We start from the raw sequence: 18,799 nt of genomic DNA on the forward strand, positions 1-18,799 counted from the left end.
CCTAATCTTGAAAAAAGGAGACTTTTGACTAGAAAAGAATGGGTTGAAGGGATAGTCTAACAATAATAGTAACAGTTTTGACTCAGAAAAAAACGTATGAGGCACCTGGTATGTTTTGGAAACTGCTCAGAGCTTCACTGATTTATCACAAAAGCAAATGAGGTTGGTGTTACAATTATCTAATTTTATTTATTTTTAAAGATTTTATTTATTTATTCATGAGAGACACACAGAGAGAGGAACAGAGACACAGGCAGAGGGAGAAGCAGGCTCCATGCAGGGACCCCGATGTGGGACTTGATCCCAGGACTCCAGGATCACACCCTGGGCCAAAGGCGGACGCTCAACCACTGAGCGACCCAGGCGTCCCCTGATTATCTCATTTTAAATGAAGATGCTGAAGCTCAGAAGGATGATGTGAATTGCTCAGGGTTGCACAGCTGGGAAATGGACTGGACAGGCCCAGCTGCCCAGGAATACCCTCTTCTCATGCTGCCAGGCAGACAGCTGAACAGAAAAGGGTATGAACTGGAAGACCACGGTCAGAGGAGAGTGGGACCACCCACCTATACAGTGATGAGGCGAAGATGGGCAGGCAATGAGGCTAAGAAGCTGCTGGGACCCAGTGGCAGACAAGGTTTGGTTGCACCCATTATTAGCATTCAATGGTTCCTGTGTCGTTCTGAGGTTCCTCATCATCACTACCAATAGAGCTATGCCCAACCACTGCCCAGGTTCAAATCAGGCTATACTGTCAAGATATTCATAATCTATTTATTCATGCAGCAGCACTGGAGTGTCTATGCCTCAAGCACCCTTCCTGGTGAGCAAGGCAGTTGAGGTAACCACCCATGTGGACTTTAACAGTTGAGTTGGGAAAGACATCGGGGACAAATAATAACACCTGAAACAAATGAGTACATCTGTAAATAATTATCACGTGTGGCAATAGCACCAACTGTGCAAAGGGCTATCTATAAGAGACAAGAACAGAGAGTTACAAAAAGAACAAGGAGGAAACCTGCTTTCGATAGGAAGGGTGTGTGCAAGTGTGTGGGGGGCTAAAGCCTCTCCTTGAAAGTGTGATTTAAGCAGAGGCCTTGAAGTTTAAATGCGCAGGTGCATTCTATATTTTTTTAAGATTTTATTTATTTATTCATGAAGATAGAGAGAGACTGAGGGGCAGAGACACAGGCAGAGGGAGAAGCAGGCCCCATGCAGGGAGCCTGACGTGGGACTCGATCCCAGGTCTCCAGGGTCACACCCTGGGCCAAAGGCGGTGCTAAAGCACTGAGCTACCCAGGCAGGTGCATTCTAAGCAGAAGGAACCGCATGTGCAAAAATAGGGAACTGGATTTGCATGTTTAAGGAACTGAAAGAGGACAGTTACTGGGTGAGAGGCGGGCCGGAGCTGGAACTTGCAGGGTCTTGAGGTCCCCATTGGGATTTTTTAGTTTTCATTTTGTCATTCCCTCTTGAATGTTTCCTGACAGTCCTCCTGGGGAGGAGGGGGGCAGACCACACGCAGGGAATAGCGATACGGTGACTAGTGATGATGAGAGTGAATGCCTAATACTTACCCAGGACTTACCATTTACTATTAGAACTCTTGTCCAAGATTGGAGGACGAGTCTCCTGGATGTAGGCAGCTAGTTGAGAAGTTCCCAACCTGATGGATCAAAAGAACCTCATAAGGAGTTAAAGCCAGACCCTTGGGGATCCTTGGGTGGCTCAGTGGTTTAGCACCTGCCTTAGGCCCAGGGCATCATCCTGGAGACCCGGGATCGAGTCCCACGTCAGGGTCCCTGCATGGGGCCTGCTTCTCCCTCTGCCTGTGTCTCTGCCTCTCTCTCTTTCTATCATGAATAAATAAATGATTTTTTTTTTTTTTTTTTTTTTTAAAGCCAGACCCTTCTCCTAGAGATTCGGCTTCGGCAGGTGCCACCCCTCCCGGAATTTGTTTTTAACCACGTTGACAAACACCAGCCTACAGCAGCGTGGTGCAAGAGCTTTTTTTTCCCCCTTCTTTTTCCTAGACAGGTCCTGGTTTGGGTCGGTGGCCGCTTCACTGCTTTTGCAGGTGTGTCACCTCGTGCAAACTGCGCCACCTCTCTGGGCGTCAGTCTCCCCTTCTGACACACGCAGCTCACGACAGCCCTGGCGCTCATGTGCAGCGGAGGTGAGCTACGATTCCGAGGGAGCGATGATGACAGTAACAGCGTGATGGTGAAGATGCCTCATGATCAGGGCTCCTGGGTCACAGTAGGGGGGGGGGGGAGCTTGGAGGACTGTCCTGAGACAGGGCCCAGCGCTTCGGACCTCCCCCCCTACCCCGCCTAAGGTAGGGTTGTTGGATGAAATGCAGGAGCTCCAGTTAAAGTGGAATCTCAGATCACGAAAACAATTTTAGGGTAAGTATATCCCAAATGCCGCGTGGGCTATACTTACGCTGAACCATCATTCATCGTGCGTCTCAAATTCCAACTTAACTGGGCGCCCCGTGTTTGCACCTGTGAAACCAGGGCAGGCCGCCTCCGGGGGAGCTGGAGGGGGGGAGGAGGGAAACCCCGCGGTCGCCCCCCGCCGCCTGAGCGGCAGAGCATCCCCTGCACGCCTGCATCCAGGCCCAGGTCCAGGCGCCGCAGTCGATCCCAGAGGGGCCGCTCGCGCTTCCGCCTCGCCCAGGCAGCACCAGCGGCGCCCCGAGCGGCCCCGCCCCGAGCAGAGGGCGCCGCCCGGCCACACGGGCCCGGCGGTTGGGACTGTAGCGGCGTCCTGCCGTTCCCTCCCGCGCCACTGTGTCCTCAGGGGGAGCCGGGAAACTCGCTCGCCATGTCGGCTGCGGAGGCGGGGGGTGTTTTCCGCAGAGCCCGGGGCAGGACCCTGGACGCGTTTCCCTCAGGTACGGCCGGCCTTCCGCCGGGGGAGGGGAGGAGCGGGGACTTCAGGCTGCGGCACCTTCCGTCGGCGGAACCGTCGGTGCGGCCGCGCGCGCCTCCAGCCGGACGGCTTCGAGGGCTGCACCTGCCCCGCGGGCGGCAGCCGGGGACCGCATAGCTGCCGCGCCGCCCGCGCCCGGGGCTTCGAGGGGCGCGGCCGGGGAGCAGGTGTGCGGGCGGCGCGGCCTCGCCGGCCTCCGCATCCCAGAGAGAGACCGAGACAGGAGGCGATGCACTGAGGCAGCAAAGCGTGCTTCCCGGGCGCGCGGGCAGTGCACTTCGCTTGCTGGCGGCCCTGCCTTGCACGCGTGCCCCAGCAGGGCGGCTCGGCCTCAGTTTCCCCACCTGCAAACCGGGAAGAGCATCCTCGCTGTTGTTGCGCGCGGCTGTGCCCCTGCAGGCCCCCAGCCTGTATCTTAGGCTCCCGTCGTCCCGCTGGCTTCCTGCAGCATGTGGAGGGCGGGGCAGGGTGCAGGGTGCAGGGTGCAGGAGCTCCGGAGGGGGTCTGCATTTACTCGGGCTCCTTGTAAAATGCAAAAATGTTACGTCGTTTTGCTTTTTTTTTTTTTTTAGATGCATGTATTTTCTTTTTATTTATTTTAAAGATTTAAAAAAATTTTTGTTTATTCATGAGACACAACACAGGCAGAGGGAGAAGCAGGCTCCATGCAGGGAGCCCGATCCCAGGACCCCGGGATCACGCCCAGAGCCAAAGACAGGTGCGCAACCGCTGAGCCACTCAGGTGCCTCTTTCTTTTTAGCTAAATTCAATTTATGAGCATACTTTCCGATGAAGGGTATTCTTGTAATCCAACCTCTGGACCCGCTGTGTGCTTATGCAGGTGAGGTGCTAAGTGGATGTTAGCCCTGGGGGCCCAAGGCAGGAAGCTGGCACATTGCTTGTTGCTTGGTCCTCTTAGGTTTTTTGCTGCCAGAAGTCAGGCTCCCCTCTCATGCACTCACCAGTTTTGTGAGCCGCTGCTCCCTACCCCCCACCCCATGGTGCCCTGCATGGTCTGGTGGGTGCGCTCACCTTTCTTGCTTCATGCATGACGTCCTGACCTCTGCCCAGTTCTGCTGCCACACGGTTTTTCTCCAAGGGCTTTCTTTTCTCCAGCTCCCATAGCTAGTAGCTGGGCTGGTGGAGCCTGGCCCTCTCTTTCTGAGCTTCCAAACTGTATATAAAGTTCAGTCACTTTCTCAGGGTCAGGTTTTCCCTTGGCTAGCCTATTTTTTTCTTCTTTTCCAAAGGCTTTATTAGAGAGAGGAGAGAGAGAGAGAGAGAGAGGCAGAGGGAGAAGCAGGCTCCATGCAGGGACCCCGATGGGGGACTTGCCAGGACCCCGAGATCACACCCTGAGCCAAAGGCAGATGGTCAACTGCTGAGCCACCCAGGTGCTCTTGGCTAGCCTATTTAAAATACGTTTCTCCTCAAGATTTCCGCCCTAAAACCTTGTTCTTTTCTTCTTTGCAGCTCTTGGTGAGGAGTAGCAAGGTTCTGGAAGACTGTGTCGGGGCCAGAAATGTAGCTGTGGCAGGTTTTAGAAAACATAGTTGGCCGTAGTGCCCATCTTCAAAATAGTTTGATAGGACTTTTTTGCCCAACGTGAGGTTTGGGATTTATCCATATTGATGTCAGAAGCTCTAGTTCATGCACTTTCCTCTTGGGCAGTAGTCCATTGTACACGTATCTACTGTATACATTCCGTTGCTGAGTATCTTCCCTGAGGAAGGGGTGTGTTACCTGATTGCAGGAGGATGACTATAAAGGGAGGAAAGAGCATCGTGGACGGTGGATGGAGCAGGTGTAAAAATCTGCGGCCTGGCGGGATGCGAAAGGGAAGACTGGGGGCTGTGGTGTTCTATGAGAAGGAGGATGGTGGTGGGCAGGGTGGGGGGATAAGTAATTGAGGACTTTGGTCTTTACCTAAAGCATCAGAGTTTGAAGCTGCATGTGTGAGGAAACAAGGACACTGATCAGATTCCCTTATAACCCTCATACACTCGCTCCTCAAAGCCCCCTTCAGAATTAGCGAAAGCGCCTGGCAGGGGAACCGAAGAGTGCTGTCTTAGTCCATTCAGGCTGTCGTAACCAAGCACTGTGGACTGGGTGGCATATAAACAACAGATGCTTCTCACAGTTCTGGAGGCTGGAAGTCCAGGATGAAGGTGCCAGCGAGATGCGAATGGGCGCAAACCTTCCTGGTTCACAGACAACCATCTTCTTGCTGTGCCCTCGGGGGAATCGGGGAATGAGCACCCTGGGGTCTCTTCCAAAAGGCATTAATCTCATCACTCAGCCCTCCTGACCTCATCACCCCCCACACACACCCTCCCCCCTGCCTCCCATGAGGCCCCGCCTCCATATATCATCATGTTGGGGTTTGGGTTTCAACATGAAACTTTGGGGGGCATACAACAGTCTGTGGTAAGCACTTTAAGACTGTTTCCCCCCTGGTAATTTATAGGAGTGGCAGTACGACGTGCACTTCTTCCGGGAGTATTGTACGTGAAGCTTGGCCTCAGGCATCCGTTCCTTGTTAACACAGTCTGCGAGGCTCCATCAACAGATGTTTATAAAAAGTAAATTGTACACCTCTCATTTGAGAAAGGTGCACATTCCTCAGGCATGTTCAAATATTCATTTTAATTAGGCAAATTGATAATTATATTTCCTCGACACATACACCCTAATCAAGGCTACACTTTATCCTAGCAAATAATTGTTTTTCTGAAAAGTTCATGACATCAGTTTTGAAGAAATTCTAAAAAGGAGAACTATCAAGGTAAAATTGGTTTTAAAAATTACCCATGTTTATTTGTTTTTAGGTCCTAAGCTGTTCTTTTTTCCAGTTTTATTTTTACCACCAGAATGTTCCCCCTGCCCCCTTAGAGGATAGGGCTCTTTGGTGGTTTTCTTAAAAAGATGATTTCCCTGGACATTTTAAATCTCTGCAGCTGTTTCAGAGGAGCTGAAACAGCTCCTCACCAGTCCTGAATATTTCTCGGTCGCCTCTGGAAACCCTCTCACGTGGCAGAATATAAGTGGAGCACCCAAAAAAAATAACTTGCCCCATCTCTTCCAGGTATCACCTAAGGCCTCTTCTAGAACTACTAGACCTGAAAATGTTAATTGAGGTCTGAATGGGGTCTTGAAAATATTGTATTGGAAAAATTCTAACAGATCAGTGAAGAAAATGAAATAAATGCTTTTAATTATGTCATACGTCCAGGCCAAACCAGTTATCTCTTATTTAAGAAGGGCTCCTGTGCATAAGACAAGAATTTTGATTATTTATCCCCTCCTCATTATTATCATCATCATCATCATCAATCAAAATTAGTGTGTAAAACATTCTCATCATAACAAGTCTAAGAGAAAAAATGAGCTTTTATTTTTGAGTGTCTTTTTTTTATTTATTTTTTTTGCTTTTCTATATTTTAGTGACTTTATCGAGATACCATAACATTGACTCATTTTAAGTTCACAGTTCAGTGATTTTTAATAAATTTACAGTGGTACAGTGTCAGGGTTTTAGAACCTTTCTGTTTCCCAAAAAAAGAAACTTTGTGCCCATTTATAGTCTGTTCCTGTTTCCACTCCTCACACAGGCAACTACTAATTTACCTCCATAGCTTTGCCTTTTCTGGACATTTCATATAAATGGAATTACAATCTGTGTTCTTTTGTGACTGGCTTCTTAGCATAATCCTCAAGATTCTCTTATGTTGGGCAGATATCAGCACTCTGTTCCTTTTTACTGAATTGACATTCCATTGTGTGGGAAATCATGTCTTGTTTATCCAAGTACGTATTGATGTACATTTGGACGTTGGCAGACGTTTCCCAAATGAACACTGGCTGTTAGGAATAAAGCTGATGTGAACATCCACATACAGATCTTTGTATGGACATATGTTTCATTTCTCTTGAGTATATGCCTAAGATTGGAATTGCTGGGTCATATAAGTATATTTGACATTTTGAGGAACTTCCAAACTGTTTTCCAAAGGAGCTGCACTATTTTACGTTCACATCACCAAGATATATGGATCCACACCTCCTTATATCCCTGCCAACGCACTTCTCACTTGTCGTATCTCTCTTTTTTATTATAATCAACCATATGGGTGTGAATTGATATCTCATTGTGGTATTTTCTTAAAGACTAATGATGTTGAACATCTTTTCCTGTGCTGACTGGCCATTTGTATATTTTTGAAGAAATATCTTTTCAGGTCTTTTGCCCCATTTATAATTGGGTTGTGTTTTCATTGAGTTGTTACAATTCTTTACATATGTTGAATACAGATCCCTTATCAAATCAATGGTTTGCAAATATCTTCTCCAATTCTGTGGATTCTCCTTTCCCTTGCTTGATGATAACCTATGCAGCATCAGAATTTTTAATTTTGATGAAGTTCCAAATTATCACCTTTTTCTTTTATCATTTGTGCTTTTGATGTCCTAAGAGACCTTTGCCTAACCCCAAATCATGAAGATTGACTTCTGTGTTTCTTCTAAGAGTATTCTAGTTTAAACTACTACATTTAGGTGTAGGTCCATATTGAATTAATTTTTATGAATGGTGTGGGGTAAGGGTCTAATTATTAGGAAAAAAAGATTTTTTTTTTTTTTTTTAACTACAGTAGAAACCTAGCAGTTGGTCAAAAGAAAAAATGAGCTGAAGAGGGGAATTTAAAAAAATACACATTCTTTTAACATTTATTTTTAATGTAATCTATAAATGTACATTCATTTACCATTCTTTTGAGGTCGGGCCAAGGACTTGTCTTAGAGTATTGGGTTTACAGATGGGCCTGCCATGGAGTCTTTCTTGCATAAACAACACCCATAATGAATCTTTTCCAGTTTGGGTTTTTTCCAGTGGAGTAGTCAGTTAAAAATCACTTGGAAAGCACTCCAAGTAAAGGATTCTAGGTTTATACTTTCTTTTTCCTCTAATCTTTTACACTTGTCTCCACAACACCTAATTCAATAGTACTTTATTTTGGCCAGCCTGCCTTTTATTGAGTGTTCCCGAAACATCTGTCTTAGTTTTATTGGAAGCGGCCCTTTTTACAATTCATATTTCTCTGGTTTACATGTTTAATTAAGTGATTTAAAAGTAAGTGCTAGCTTGAACACTTTCGGGGACAACTGATGGATGTGCAGAGCTGAACCCTTGAGGGACTTTGGGCAACAGTCAGTGCCTTTGCGGAGGGCATGGAGAGTGTTGGTAAATCTGTGGGTTTGGTAAGAGAGCATCTCTTTCACAGAGAGGACTAACTGGCAGCTTTTTATATTTGTGAAGCATGTGATTTTTAACTTTGCCAAACCCTCCCAATTAGTTACTGGCGATAGCATGGGGCCCTGGCAGCTGGAGACTCCAGGAGCCCAAGAACTGCTGTCAGCCACTCTTAGGACTGAGTCCATTATGTAGCCAGACAGTCAGGAAATACTTGTTGAGTGAAAGAATGCCCAAAGTTGCCATGTACCATTGTTTAAAAGAAAAAGAAAAAAACCCTAATCATTGCTAATGCTGTAGGTCCTCATTTGTAAAACGGAGGCAGAGTGTTGGCTACAGCTGTCTGAAGATGAGCTGTGGTGATGGATGCAGTGGCTTCATTTACCCGAGGGTGCTGAGATGCTTCAGGATTTCAGGTCCTAAATCAGGAGGTGGGAGGGCCAGGAAGGGAGCACAGCTCTCCTGGCATCCAGCCCTTTGACCTGGCCACCAGCACATACTGGAATAGGACAGAACTCTTCGTTTGCTCCCCAGAATGCTCCTTCTCCTGTCTTGCCCTCCCACTCCTGTTCAGTCAGGAGCCCAGGAGTCAATCCTGATCCTCTCCTCCTCCCATTCTTTCCACAGCCCCATCCCTCCAGCCTCCAGAGCTCGCCTTGGCTTTGTCCACCTGTTCCCTTCCCAGCTCCCACTATGACCCCCAGCCCTGCATCTCTCACCTGGACTGTTCCAGTAGCCTTCTGTGTCCACTCTTGCCCCGCCAGTCTACTCCCTGTACGGCATTCAGAGCCATCTCTTTGAAACAAAAATTGGGCCTGTCATCCCTTGCCATAGCTTTCCTCTGTCCCTCTCCTTCTCTCTCTAGGGTCTGTCATTCTTCTGGTATCACTTTATTTTATTTTTTATTGATTTTTATTTTTTAAAAATATTTTATTTATTCATGAGAGACAGAGGGGTAGAGACATGGGCAGAGGGAGAAGCAGACTAGCATTTTAGAAGAAACGCGTGCTCATTCTCCCACTCTCAGGGTCCTGTTATTCCCCTTTGCTCATTCTTTTCCTTTACAACACTTATTACAGTTTACATTTGTGTATTTATTCCTGTGACTTTCATGCCTTTTCATGCCCCTAGACTATAAATTCCTGGAGGGCAGGGAGCCCAGACTTAGGACAGTGTCGGGCAGTGGAGGCCACTCGGTGGCCATTTGTCATATAAGTAAACGAGTAAATACAATCACATTTCTCTGTATTTGCCTGACCAATTGCTTACACCATGAGTCCTCTGGACAAAACAAAACAAAAACCAAGATATTGAGTCAATTAATGGGATTCCTTGCAAACCACCCCAGGTGGTGCTGAGGTCATGCATTCAAAGATACCTGTTTTTTTTGTTTTTGTTTTGTTTTGTTTTCCCAAAGGTACCTGTTAAAGCAGCTTCATGTTATCAGGTGAGCCCTCTCTGGGCCACATCTGCCCTGAGGAAGGGGTGCCTTCTCCTTATACCCAGGCTTGCCCCCGCAGGGCACCTCTGCCCAGAGAGAGCGTCTTTTTCCACTTCTCCCCAAAGTACCACCCAGGGCACCAGCCACCTGCTTTCTTGGTATAGCAGCATGGGTAATGGAGGGAAATAAGTCCTAGCAAACATCTACCCCAAAAAGGCAAACCCCAAATGGAGTTCTGCTTTGGAAAAGTGAGAGAGGTTCAGGAAATGTCTTTTCCCCCCTGTAGCTGTTGTCTAGAACAGCATCAGGCAAAGCCAGTTAGGCTGAAAGCCACCTGGCCGAGGAGCCCGAGCCTGTCTACCTTTTACTTCTCTGAAGGGTTGCAGATAAAGATTTTGGCAGGTCCTTTATCCCCGAATGGCAAGTTTGGCAGCCAAGCTATGACTCAGAAGCTTTTGTGTGTCTCAAAAACCACCTTTGGTGCATTTAGGCAAAGAAAAGAGAGATTGGATAAATTTGCTTTGCTACTTAGGAAAAGTAATATGGAAACTCTGAGGATAGTGCTGTCACAGTTAATTATTTCAGGGGAAGGGGGGCCTCAGAGGGCACTATTTACTTTAAATAGCTGGCACTTAGTCCGTTCACAGAGTTGTGCGACCGTCACCGCAGTTGATTTTAGAACATTTTCATTACCCTAGAAGGAAACCCAGCACCCATCAGCCATCACCCCACCCGCCACTCCAGCCCTGGGCAGCCACTAAGGAATGGCACTATTATATGGAACATAAGTTCTGGCAGTTTTACAGTCGGGACACTTGGATCGTTAAACCAGAAAGAGTCCCAAGGTGGTGAAGATTGTTTTGCCACTGCTGTGGTTTTGTTGTTGTTGTTGTTGTTGCTTTTCACTACTAAGATAAGATTAGTCCCTGGAGAAGATGAGGGGTATTACTGCAGACATTTAGATTGTGATTCACTGTGCAGATGGCTACTGTGAGAAACTGCAAAAATTGCATCTCGTTGGCATTTGCTCTTTAGCCAGAAAGCCTCCACACAGCTGTAAAGCTACCCATCTTTGCTGTTTTATAACTGACACAATATTCCCAGTATGTGAAGGGAAGAATGTTAAGATCAAAGCACGTAATTTGTACGTGTGTGTGCTTGCATTCGTATCTGTATCACCAAGTATATTCTGCGCCCCACCATGTACTATGGGGAATAAAGAAATGGGTACGGTTTGGGTGGCTTTGTCTCTGCTAAGAGAAGGGAAAGAGTTACTGTAAGTAACAGTCAGGATCACAGAAGCTCACACTTGGTGTGAGCTTTGGCTACTATGCACCAAGTGCAAATGCTTTATATGTATTCACTCAGTCACTGTTCATGACAACCCTTCTGAGGTAGGGTTTACTTTATGGCTGAGGACACTAAGACTCAGATTAAGATCTTGTGTTATGTCGCATGGTTGGTAAAGGGTGGAATTGGGACTTGAACCTGGCATGCAAGCCTCAGAGTCTAGGCTATACTAGGGCCCGGTGAGGGCTTTGGGAGACATGCCTTGGCATGATCTACCCCCTACCTTACATTCAAATTTGCCTCCAGTGTCAGGGTCTGGTCTTTGCTGTGCCCTCTGCCTGGGGTGCGTCCCCACAGCCACCCTGTGCCTGGCTCTCATGTCGCCTCACTGCTCCATCCAGCCTCAGCTCCCACCCACCAGTCACTCTGTCCACGATCACTGTGATTCCCTCTGCAGTAATGATGAGCACAGTGTGTAGTCAGCTTAGTTGTTGATCTGTTTGTCATCCATCTCCCCACTATGGTGTAAGGTCTTAAAGAATGGGACCTGTGATTTTGCTCACTGTTGAATGTCCAGTGACTAAAGTGTAGTGCCTGTCACATAGCAGGTACTCAGAACAAACTTGCTGAAAGAGGGAAGAAGGAAGAGCTCCATCTCCTTGCAGGGGAGGGAGGTAGGTGCTGGGCTGGACTAGGAAGGGTAGGTGGAGTCTCAGCAGAAAGAGTTAGGAGAGTGGGGAGCATCCTCTAGAGGAAGCAGTGGGAAAGGTTGCATGTGTTGAGGAGCAGATAAGGGTCCCTTTGGAGGGATCCTGTGGCATGTTTTGGGGAGAGTTTCTCAATCTCTGCATTGACATTATGGGCTAGACTGTTGGCTGTGGGGCCACCCTGTATACTCTGGGATGTTGAGCAGCATCCTTAGCCTCTATCCACTGAATGCCAGAAGCACTGTGACCCTCCCAGCGTGACATCAAAAAATGTCTCCAGACATCAAATGTCCCCTGGGGGTCACAATCATCCCTGGTCAAGAGAGCCACCAATCTAATGGGAACAGTAATCAGTATAGCTAGAAAAATTTTGCACTACATTTTAGACCCAAGTGCCAGAATGAACAAGGATCCGTCGACATCTTGGTTTATCCCTTCACCAAATGTTTACTGAATGCCTCTCCCATGCCAGTGACCCAGTGATACATGCTGACAATATACTGGAAAGGAAACGTGAACATGGGTCTTTACTTATGGAAATTAGAGTGTAATGACCCTTCAGCAAGGGAGTTTGATGATCAGGACAAGGGTTGTAGGAAGTCACAGCGGCAGTGATTGCTTGCAGTGGATCAGAGTAGGGAGCATTGCGTGGAGCTGCTCTGGTAGCCCTGGGTGGGAGTGGTGGAGCACTGACCCAAGGTGATGGGGCTGTGGAGGTGAAGGAGGTACTGTAGAGCACGTGCATCCACCTGGTAGGCTAAATGGACCCAGTGACACACAATCCTGTCATCTGTAGACTGGTGAACTGGGGACCTTGTTGGCAGACTCAGGGCCATCAGGAAAAAGAGGCCAGTATTAAAGGATTTGCTTGTGGGAATGTTGTAAGGTGCAGATGGGATGAGCTGGGACCTTGGACATACTCAGGAAAGCAAAACCACTACTCTGCTCACTTTTTTAGTTAATTCTGCAGCTTTCTAGTCAAATGGAGAAATGTGGCCCCTGTGGTCCCAGTTCATGTATGATTTTGATTCGGAGAAGTTAACAGGAGTGCAAACATTGAACTTTTAAATATTCTTACAGTGTAGTGATACACTGTTGTAATGATTGCGGCCTTGTTCACCATCCTGCTCATCAGACTTCTTAATAAATATCTTCCCAAAAGCAAAAGAGATTTGGGAAATGAGACTTAGCTTTATTAGAATTAAACTGAGAGCTATTTATCATTGTATTCCACCTTGAACCATTTGAAGTTGCCTGTACAGTAGCAAGTTTGGCACATCGAGAGAGCACATGCTGTTAGTGTATTAGGTGTTAATTAATGGCATGACTGATTCCTATAGGCCTTTTCCTAGCTGAGTGATGAAAATAGTAATTCATTTGCTTTTGGGGGTGCATTTATTATAATTAGTCATTGATGAGCTAGTAATAGCAAAAGGATCAATGAAATTTCTAATTCTTGGTATATGTTAAAAAGTCAGCTTTCAATACGAGTTGACATACATGCCTGAAAGGTATAATAAAAATGAGGGAGAGGAAATGTATTGACAGAGACAGATTTAAGAAAACATTTAGTTCCTGATATTAACAGCAAAGAGTCCTTGCAATCTGAATATTTGTCTTTCAGGCAGGATATTGGCACGTAAACAGTTGCATAGGAAGGATTAGCGGTAAGGCATTGTGTGAGTTTTTAAAGGTTTTTAAGATTCTTCTATGCGTGCAGTCGCTTTGTACCCAGTAATGCTTAAAGAAGATTCACAGGCCTTTACTGTCTATAGTTTAATACCACACAAATCCACAGTCCTATTATTCCTCAGTTTTGAAAGATGGTGGTTTCTGTGACAGTCTCTATCAGCTAAAATCTGTAAGTGGCCAAATCCTGATACTCTCTGTACAATGGATGAATCAGATTTCTCTCTAAGGCCAATATTTCCTTTATAAAAATATTTTTTAATTAATTAAAGATTTTAAGAAATTTTAAAATTAATTCGATTCAGGCTGTGGTACCTTAATAAATTATGGTAATTTATTATGGTAACACAGAGCTTGTTTTTTTCTGACATACCATTTGGACAGATTTTGGCACTCCCAGCTAGCTAGGTCTTCTCTATAATCTCACCTGTGTGACCCCTTGCCCTGAAGTCAGGGGTTTGTGGCATAATAGGCCTGGTTCGGCCTCTCAGCCCTTTGTTAGACCTTGAGCAAGTTATGTGACCTTGACCTTGCTGAGTTTCTTCTTCTGCACCTCTGAGCAGAATGGAAGAGTTATCATAGATTTGGGCTTGTCACTGCCCATGTGCACAAGGGCCAGCTGGTGAATGGGACCAAGTGTGGACCATGGTGAATTTGAGACCACACGTCCCCTTTGAGGAGCAGCCACTGCTTAGCCCAGCCAGTCAGCATATTCCAGTTGGGCCTGATTTGGCTAGATTTTCCAAGAGCATCTAGAAAATCAGGTATCTGTATGAAACTCATGAATTTAAAATGTCGGCAACAGATTCAAAATTTTATAACTACTATGTGGGCCAAACAAAACACACCTGCTAGGCAGACCGCATCCAGAGACCTGGAGTTTGTAATTCCTGGAGAAGATCACCAATTAGCATCCCGTAGAAGATAGATGTTCTGGGCTCTAGCCTATACCCTGAATCAGCCCTGTGCTATTGGCAGGGACTGTGAGCATCACAGCCTACTGGGGAAAAGCTCTGGGCCTTGCCAGCATTATCTTTGTGTACACTTTTCTTATTTACCAAGATGTTCCTTTCAAAGGAAACTTTTTGGAGATAAAAATGTTTTTATGGAGGTGGATAACTTGCAGGCAGCCCAAGGCACATTCCATCTCCTTTATGGCTCTCCCCTCTGCAGGCCAGCCCAGCAGCACTGAGATTCTGAACAGTGGAAGCCACTGCTCATTAACTGTGTGATCTTGAACTTGAGCCATAACTAAGATCCCTAGCCAGGCCTCAGTATCCCTCGTTGGTTAAATAAGGGGTTAAGTAATTCTGCAAATCCCTCCCACACTGAAAATTTCCATTGCTGTAGTGGGAAAAGGTTGGCTTCTGTGAGGTAACCTTTCAGCCGCCCTGGGATAGGGCTGCAATAAATGGGCCCACTCAGCTCTGTACAGGAGGGTCAGGTCTAAGTGGTGTGGTTAAGTATGTGAGGCTAGGCTTTAATAGTCCCCCCTGTGGCAGAGACTCTCCGTTGGTTCCAGGGGTCCCCGCCTCCGAGTATTTATAGCCTGTGTGATCCTCTGCTCTGTAGTCTGGGCTGGCCTAGCAACTTGATTATAATGAATTGAATACAGCAAAGTGATGGGATCTCACTTCCATCGCCATATTACCTAAGATTATAACTGCTCTTTGCTAGCAGACCCTCTCCCTCACTGTCTTTGATGAAGCCAGTTTCCATGTTACGAGCTGCCATGCTGGAGGGGCCCACATGGCGAGGAACTGAGGGTAGCTTCTGGACCACAGCCGGCTAGGAACCTAGTCAACCCCGTAAGCGAGCTTGGAAGCAGATTCTGTCCCATGTGAGTCTTCATTTGAGACCTCAGCACTGGCAGACACTTTCATTGTGGCTTGTGAGAGACCGTGAGCAGAGAACCGTGCTCTAAGCCGTGCCCAGATCCCCAACCCACAGAAACTGAGATAGTACATGTGTAGTGTTTCAAGCTACTACCTTTGTGTTCCTTTGTTACCGTAGCAGTAGATTGCTAATACACCATCTCTGTGAATTTGTTACAAAAATTATATTGAAAAAGTTCAATTCATGGTGGAATTCTTATTTATAGAAGACTTAGGTGTTTTAGTCAAATACCTGCATACTTCATGGTGTATTAACAGTAAGCACCCTGTAGACATTATCAGAAGTTTGTGTCAAATGTTTCAAGATTGTAGTCTTGTTTTGGTACCACCTATGTCAGAAATGAGGTCTTAATTTAATCAGCCTCACGTTATCCTCTAATGCATTTATTCTTCAAGTACTTAGTTTATCTCAAAATTTGACCTTGGCTTTATCATCGTCCCTAATTAGGGTCCCTGACTGCATTCTTTTATCAATTTTGGAAATTACCTGGGCTGGACGCAGACAGGGACCTAAAAATGAAAAGGAAAATATGCAAGAGAAAACTAAAAGCAAACCAAAAAAAAAAAAAAAAAAAACCCATCAGTAGGAAAATATGCAAAATAACAACCAATCCTCTAAGCCATTATTTCAATTTAGGGAAACAAAAATCACTTTGCACCTGTTTCTGATCAAACACGTTTAGGCAGTTCCTTGATTAGTTACAGGTCAGTGCTTTTCAAACTTGAATTTGCATACGGATCATGTGGGGATCTGTTAAAATGCAGACTGCCTCAGTAGGTCTGGGCTGGGCTTGAGATGCTGCCTTTCGAACAAGCTCACATGTGGTGATGCTGATGCTGGTTCAGGGGTCACACCGTGAGGCCCAAAGTGTAGGCCCAGCCCTGCTTTTCACGCCCAGGGCAGCATGCTTCATTGGTGCCCTCCTATCATATGCACCACCCCCCCTCCCTCAATTCACTTCCAGCAATTCTCCTTTTTTTTGAGGGGAGGGGGTGGTTATCAGGCATTTACCATTTAACTAAGCAGTCCCACAGTTAAATTCTTTGACTAGGAAAATAAAAACAAAAACAAAAAGCTCCCTGGATGCCAAAGTGGTGGGTTTTTTTTTTTTTTCTTCAATAATAAACAGTGCTCTGATTCTTTATTGAGGTGCTTTAGGAGTGAACCTTGGTATATCTGAACTTCTGGGGCTCGAACTGCCAGAACAGTGTTTTTTAGGGAATCTAAAGAGAGCAGCTGGACTGTGCCGAGTTCAGACATGTGCTCTGCCTGGCAGGAGATGGCATGGCAAGCTCTCCCTGGCTCTTGTAGATGTTAACTAATACCTGTGTCCTGCCCTGGGCGTGACTTTGGACTTTGGCAAAATAGTTTAAGGCAAGCATTGTTAAGTATTCACTTTCTCAGTGTTTTGAAGGATGGGGGAGGTATAAATTTACAAAAGATTCCTCCCTCTGCAACTAAGCATCATAAGTCTCAAATTCAGCCTTAATTAAGATGAGACTGAAGACCACAAGCTTCTGTAGCAGAACTTTAAGAGGACCCAGGTGCTTTTGAGAAGGCAGAGGTTGAAGTCAAATTGTTCTTATTATATATATAAGGCAGGTGGAATAGTGTGATATGTGACCTGTCATTCATTTCAGGTCAAATCTATTTATTTTGTACCTTGTCATCGTAAAATTGAGATTCCATCTAAGATTTTACTAAGTAAACAAATAATAATGAAAGATTTATTTTAATACCTCCAAGGACTATTGACTTTTTGAGATGATGACTATTTGTTGTAGGAAACTATATTGGTTAAAATGTTTGCTGTAGAAAACTGTTTATAAATTCTGTTTGTTATAGAAGATTGATTTATGCGCCAACCTTGGGATGACGATCACCTCCCTGATCTGATTCTGATTAATTTGCCCAGTTTAAACAGCTCTGCAAACTGCCTCAGAAACAGGAATGTCGTTAAAAGCATTCAATGTAGAAAGGTTATTATTCAAGTAAAATAAATGAATGATGCCAACAATTAATTTTAAAACACAAATTGGAATCTCATTTTTCTTTTTTTTTTTTTAAACGACACCAGCCTTCAACCCTTGAAGAAGTCTTGCTGACTATGTATCTTTAATGCCTGATCCCTCAGTATCTATTATCACTTTATAGCAGAGCATCCTGAAATTTGGCAGCTCTTGAAACAACAAACCTGTGCTGTGTCACAGTTTCCTTCTGCTGCAGAGTCTCCCACAGGGTTTAGGCACCATGTCAGCTGGGGCCATGGTCTCATCTGACAGTCCAGCTAATAAGGGAGAGTCCGTTTCCGAGTTTACTCATGTCATTGTTGGCAGGATTTCACTCCTTTTGGGTTGTTGCATGGAGGGTCTCCACTCTTCACGGGCTTTTGCCTCCATTCCTTATCATGTTGGCCTCTCCAATAGGTGGGTCACAGCACGGCAACCTTTTACCTGCAGAGGGAGGGCTGTGTGTGTGTGAGAAAGAGATGAAAATCATGGTCTTTTTCTAGCCTAATCTCTCTCTTTTTCTTTCTTTTTTTTTTAAATATTTTGGACACATCTGCATTTTATTTATTTATTTTTAAAGATTTTATTTATTTATTCATGAGAGAGGCAGAGACACAGGCAGAGGGAGAAGCAGGCTCCATGCAGGGAGCCGATCCCGTGGGACTCGATCCCGGGTCTCCAGGATCACACCCTGGGATGAAGGCGGCGCTAAACCACTGAGCCACCCGGGCTGCCCTTTTTCTTTCTTTTTGACCATTTTTATTGAGGCATGATTAACATGTAAAAAGCTGTATATATTTAATGTGTATAACTCCATCAGGAGTTTGGGGATAAGTAAACACCTGTGAAACCATCACTACCATCAAGGTCATAAACATACCCATCTCTTTCCAGGGGTTCCTGTCACCCCTTTATCATCATCATCATTATTTATGTGTGTGGTAAGAGCACTTGACATAGATTCTATCTTCTCAGCAAATTGCAAGTATACAATACAGTATTGTTAGCTGTGGGCATTCTGCTGTATAGTAAATCTCCAGAACTTCTTGTAGAACCAAATCTTGTAGAACTAAATCTTTGTACCCTTTGACCAAGGGATCTTTGGGACCTTTTTGGTATTCTTTCTGCCACACGTAGTAAGGGCTCAATAAATACAAGTTCACGTCTGTTATTGTGCTAGACAGCTGTCCTTAACACTGAGATGCATATTTCAGAGTTTCATGCACTCCTTGTTCAGATTGAGTTCAGGGCAGCCCTGGTGATGCAGCAGTTTAGCGCTGCCTGCAGCCCAGGGTGTGATCCTGGAGACCCGGGATCGAGTCCCACGTCGGGCTCCCTGCATGGAGCCCGCTTCTCCCTCTGCCTGTGTCTCTGCCTCTCTCTCTGTGTTTCTATGAATAAATAAATCTTAAAAAAAAAAAAAAAGATGGAGTTCAAGTTGGTTGTGATTTGATTGAGCAGCTAACAGTCTCTGAGCTGTGGGTCAAGAACTGGTGGAGTAACTTGCATATGCAATTTGTTCAGTAAAGTATGTGCAGGTAGTTCGCACACTTGCATTTGTAAATTCTGAAAAAGCACT

At 45.6% G+C, this 18,799-nt stretch overlaps 1 protein-coding gene across 1 annotated transcript in view; it reads left to right on the top strand.

The window, feature by feature from the left end:
* Positions 1 to 2,694: 2,694 nt before the first annotated feature.
* Positions 2,695 to 18,799, top strand: part of CPPED1 (calcineurin like phosphoesterase domain containing 1) — a 100,076-nt gene continuing 83,971 nt past the window's right edge. Inside the window, exon 1 of the mRNA XM_038540321.1 lies at positions 2,695 to 2,902. Within this exon, the coding sequence (XP_038396249.1) occupies positions 2,833 to 2,902 (70 nt within the window). The 5' untranslated portion in view covers positions 2,695 to 2,832. The remainder of the gene's footprint in view (positions 2,903 to 18,799) is intronic.

Source organism: Canis lupus, chromosome 6 (genome assembly GCF_011100685.1).
Source record: "Canis lupus familiaris isolate Mischka breed German Shepherd chromosome 6, alternate assembly UU_Cfam_GSD_1.0, whole genome shotgun sequence".
NCBI lineage: Eukaryota > Metazoa > Chordata > Mammalia > Carnivora > Canidae > Canis > Canis lupus.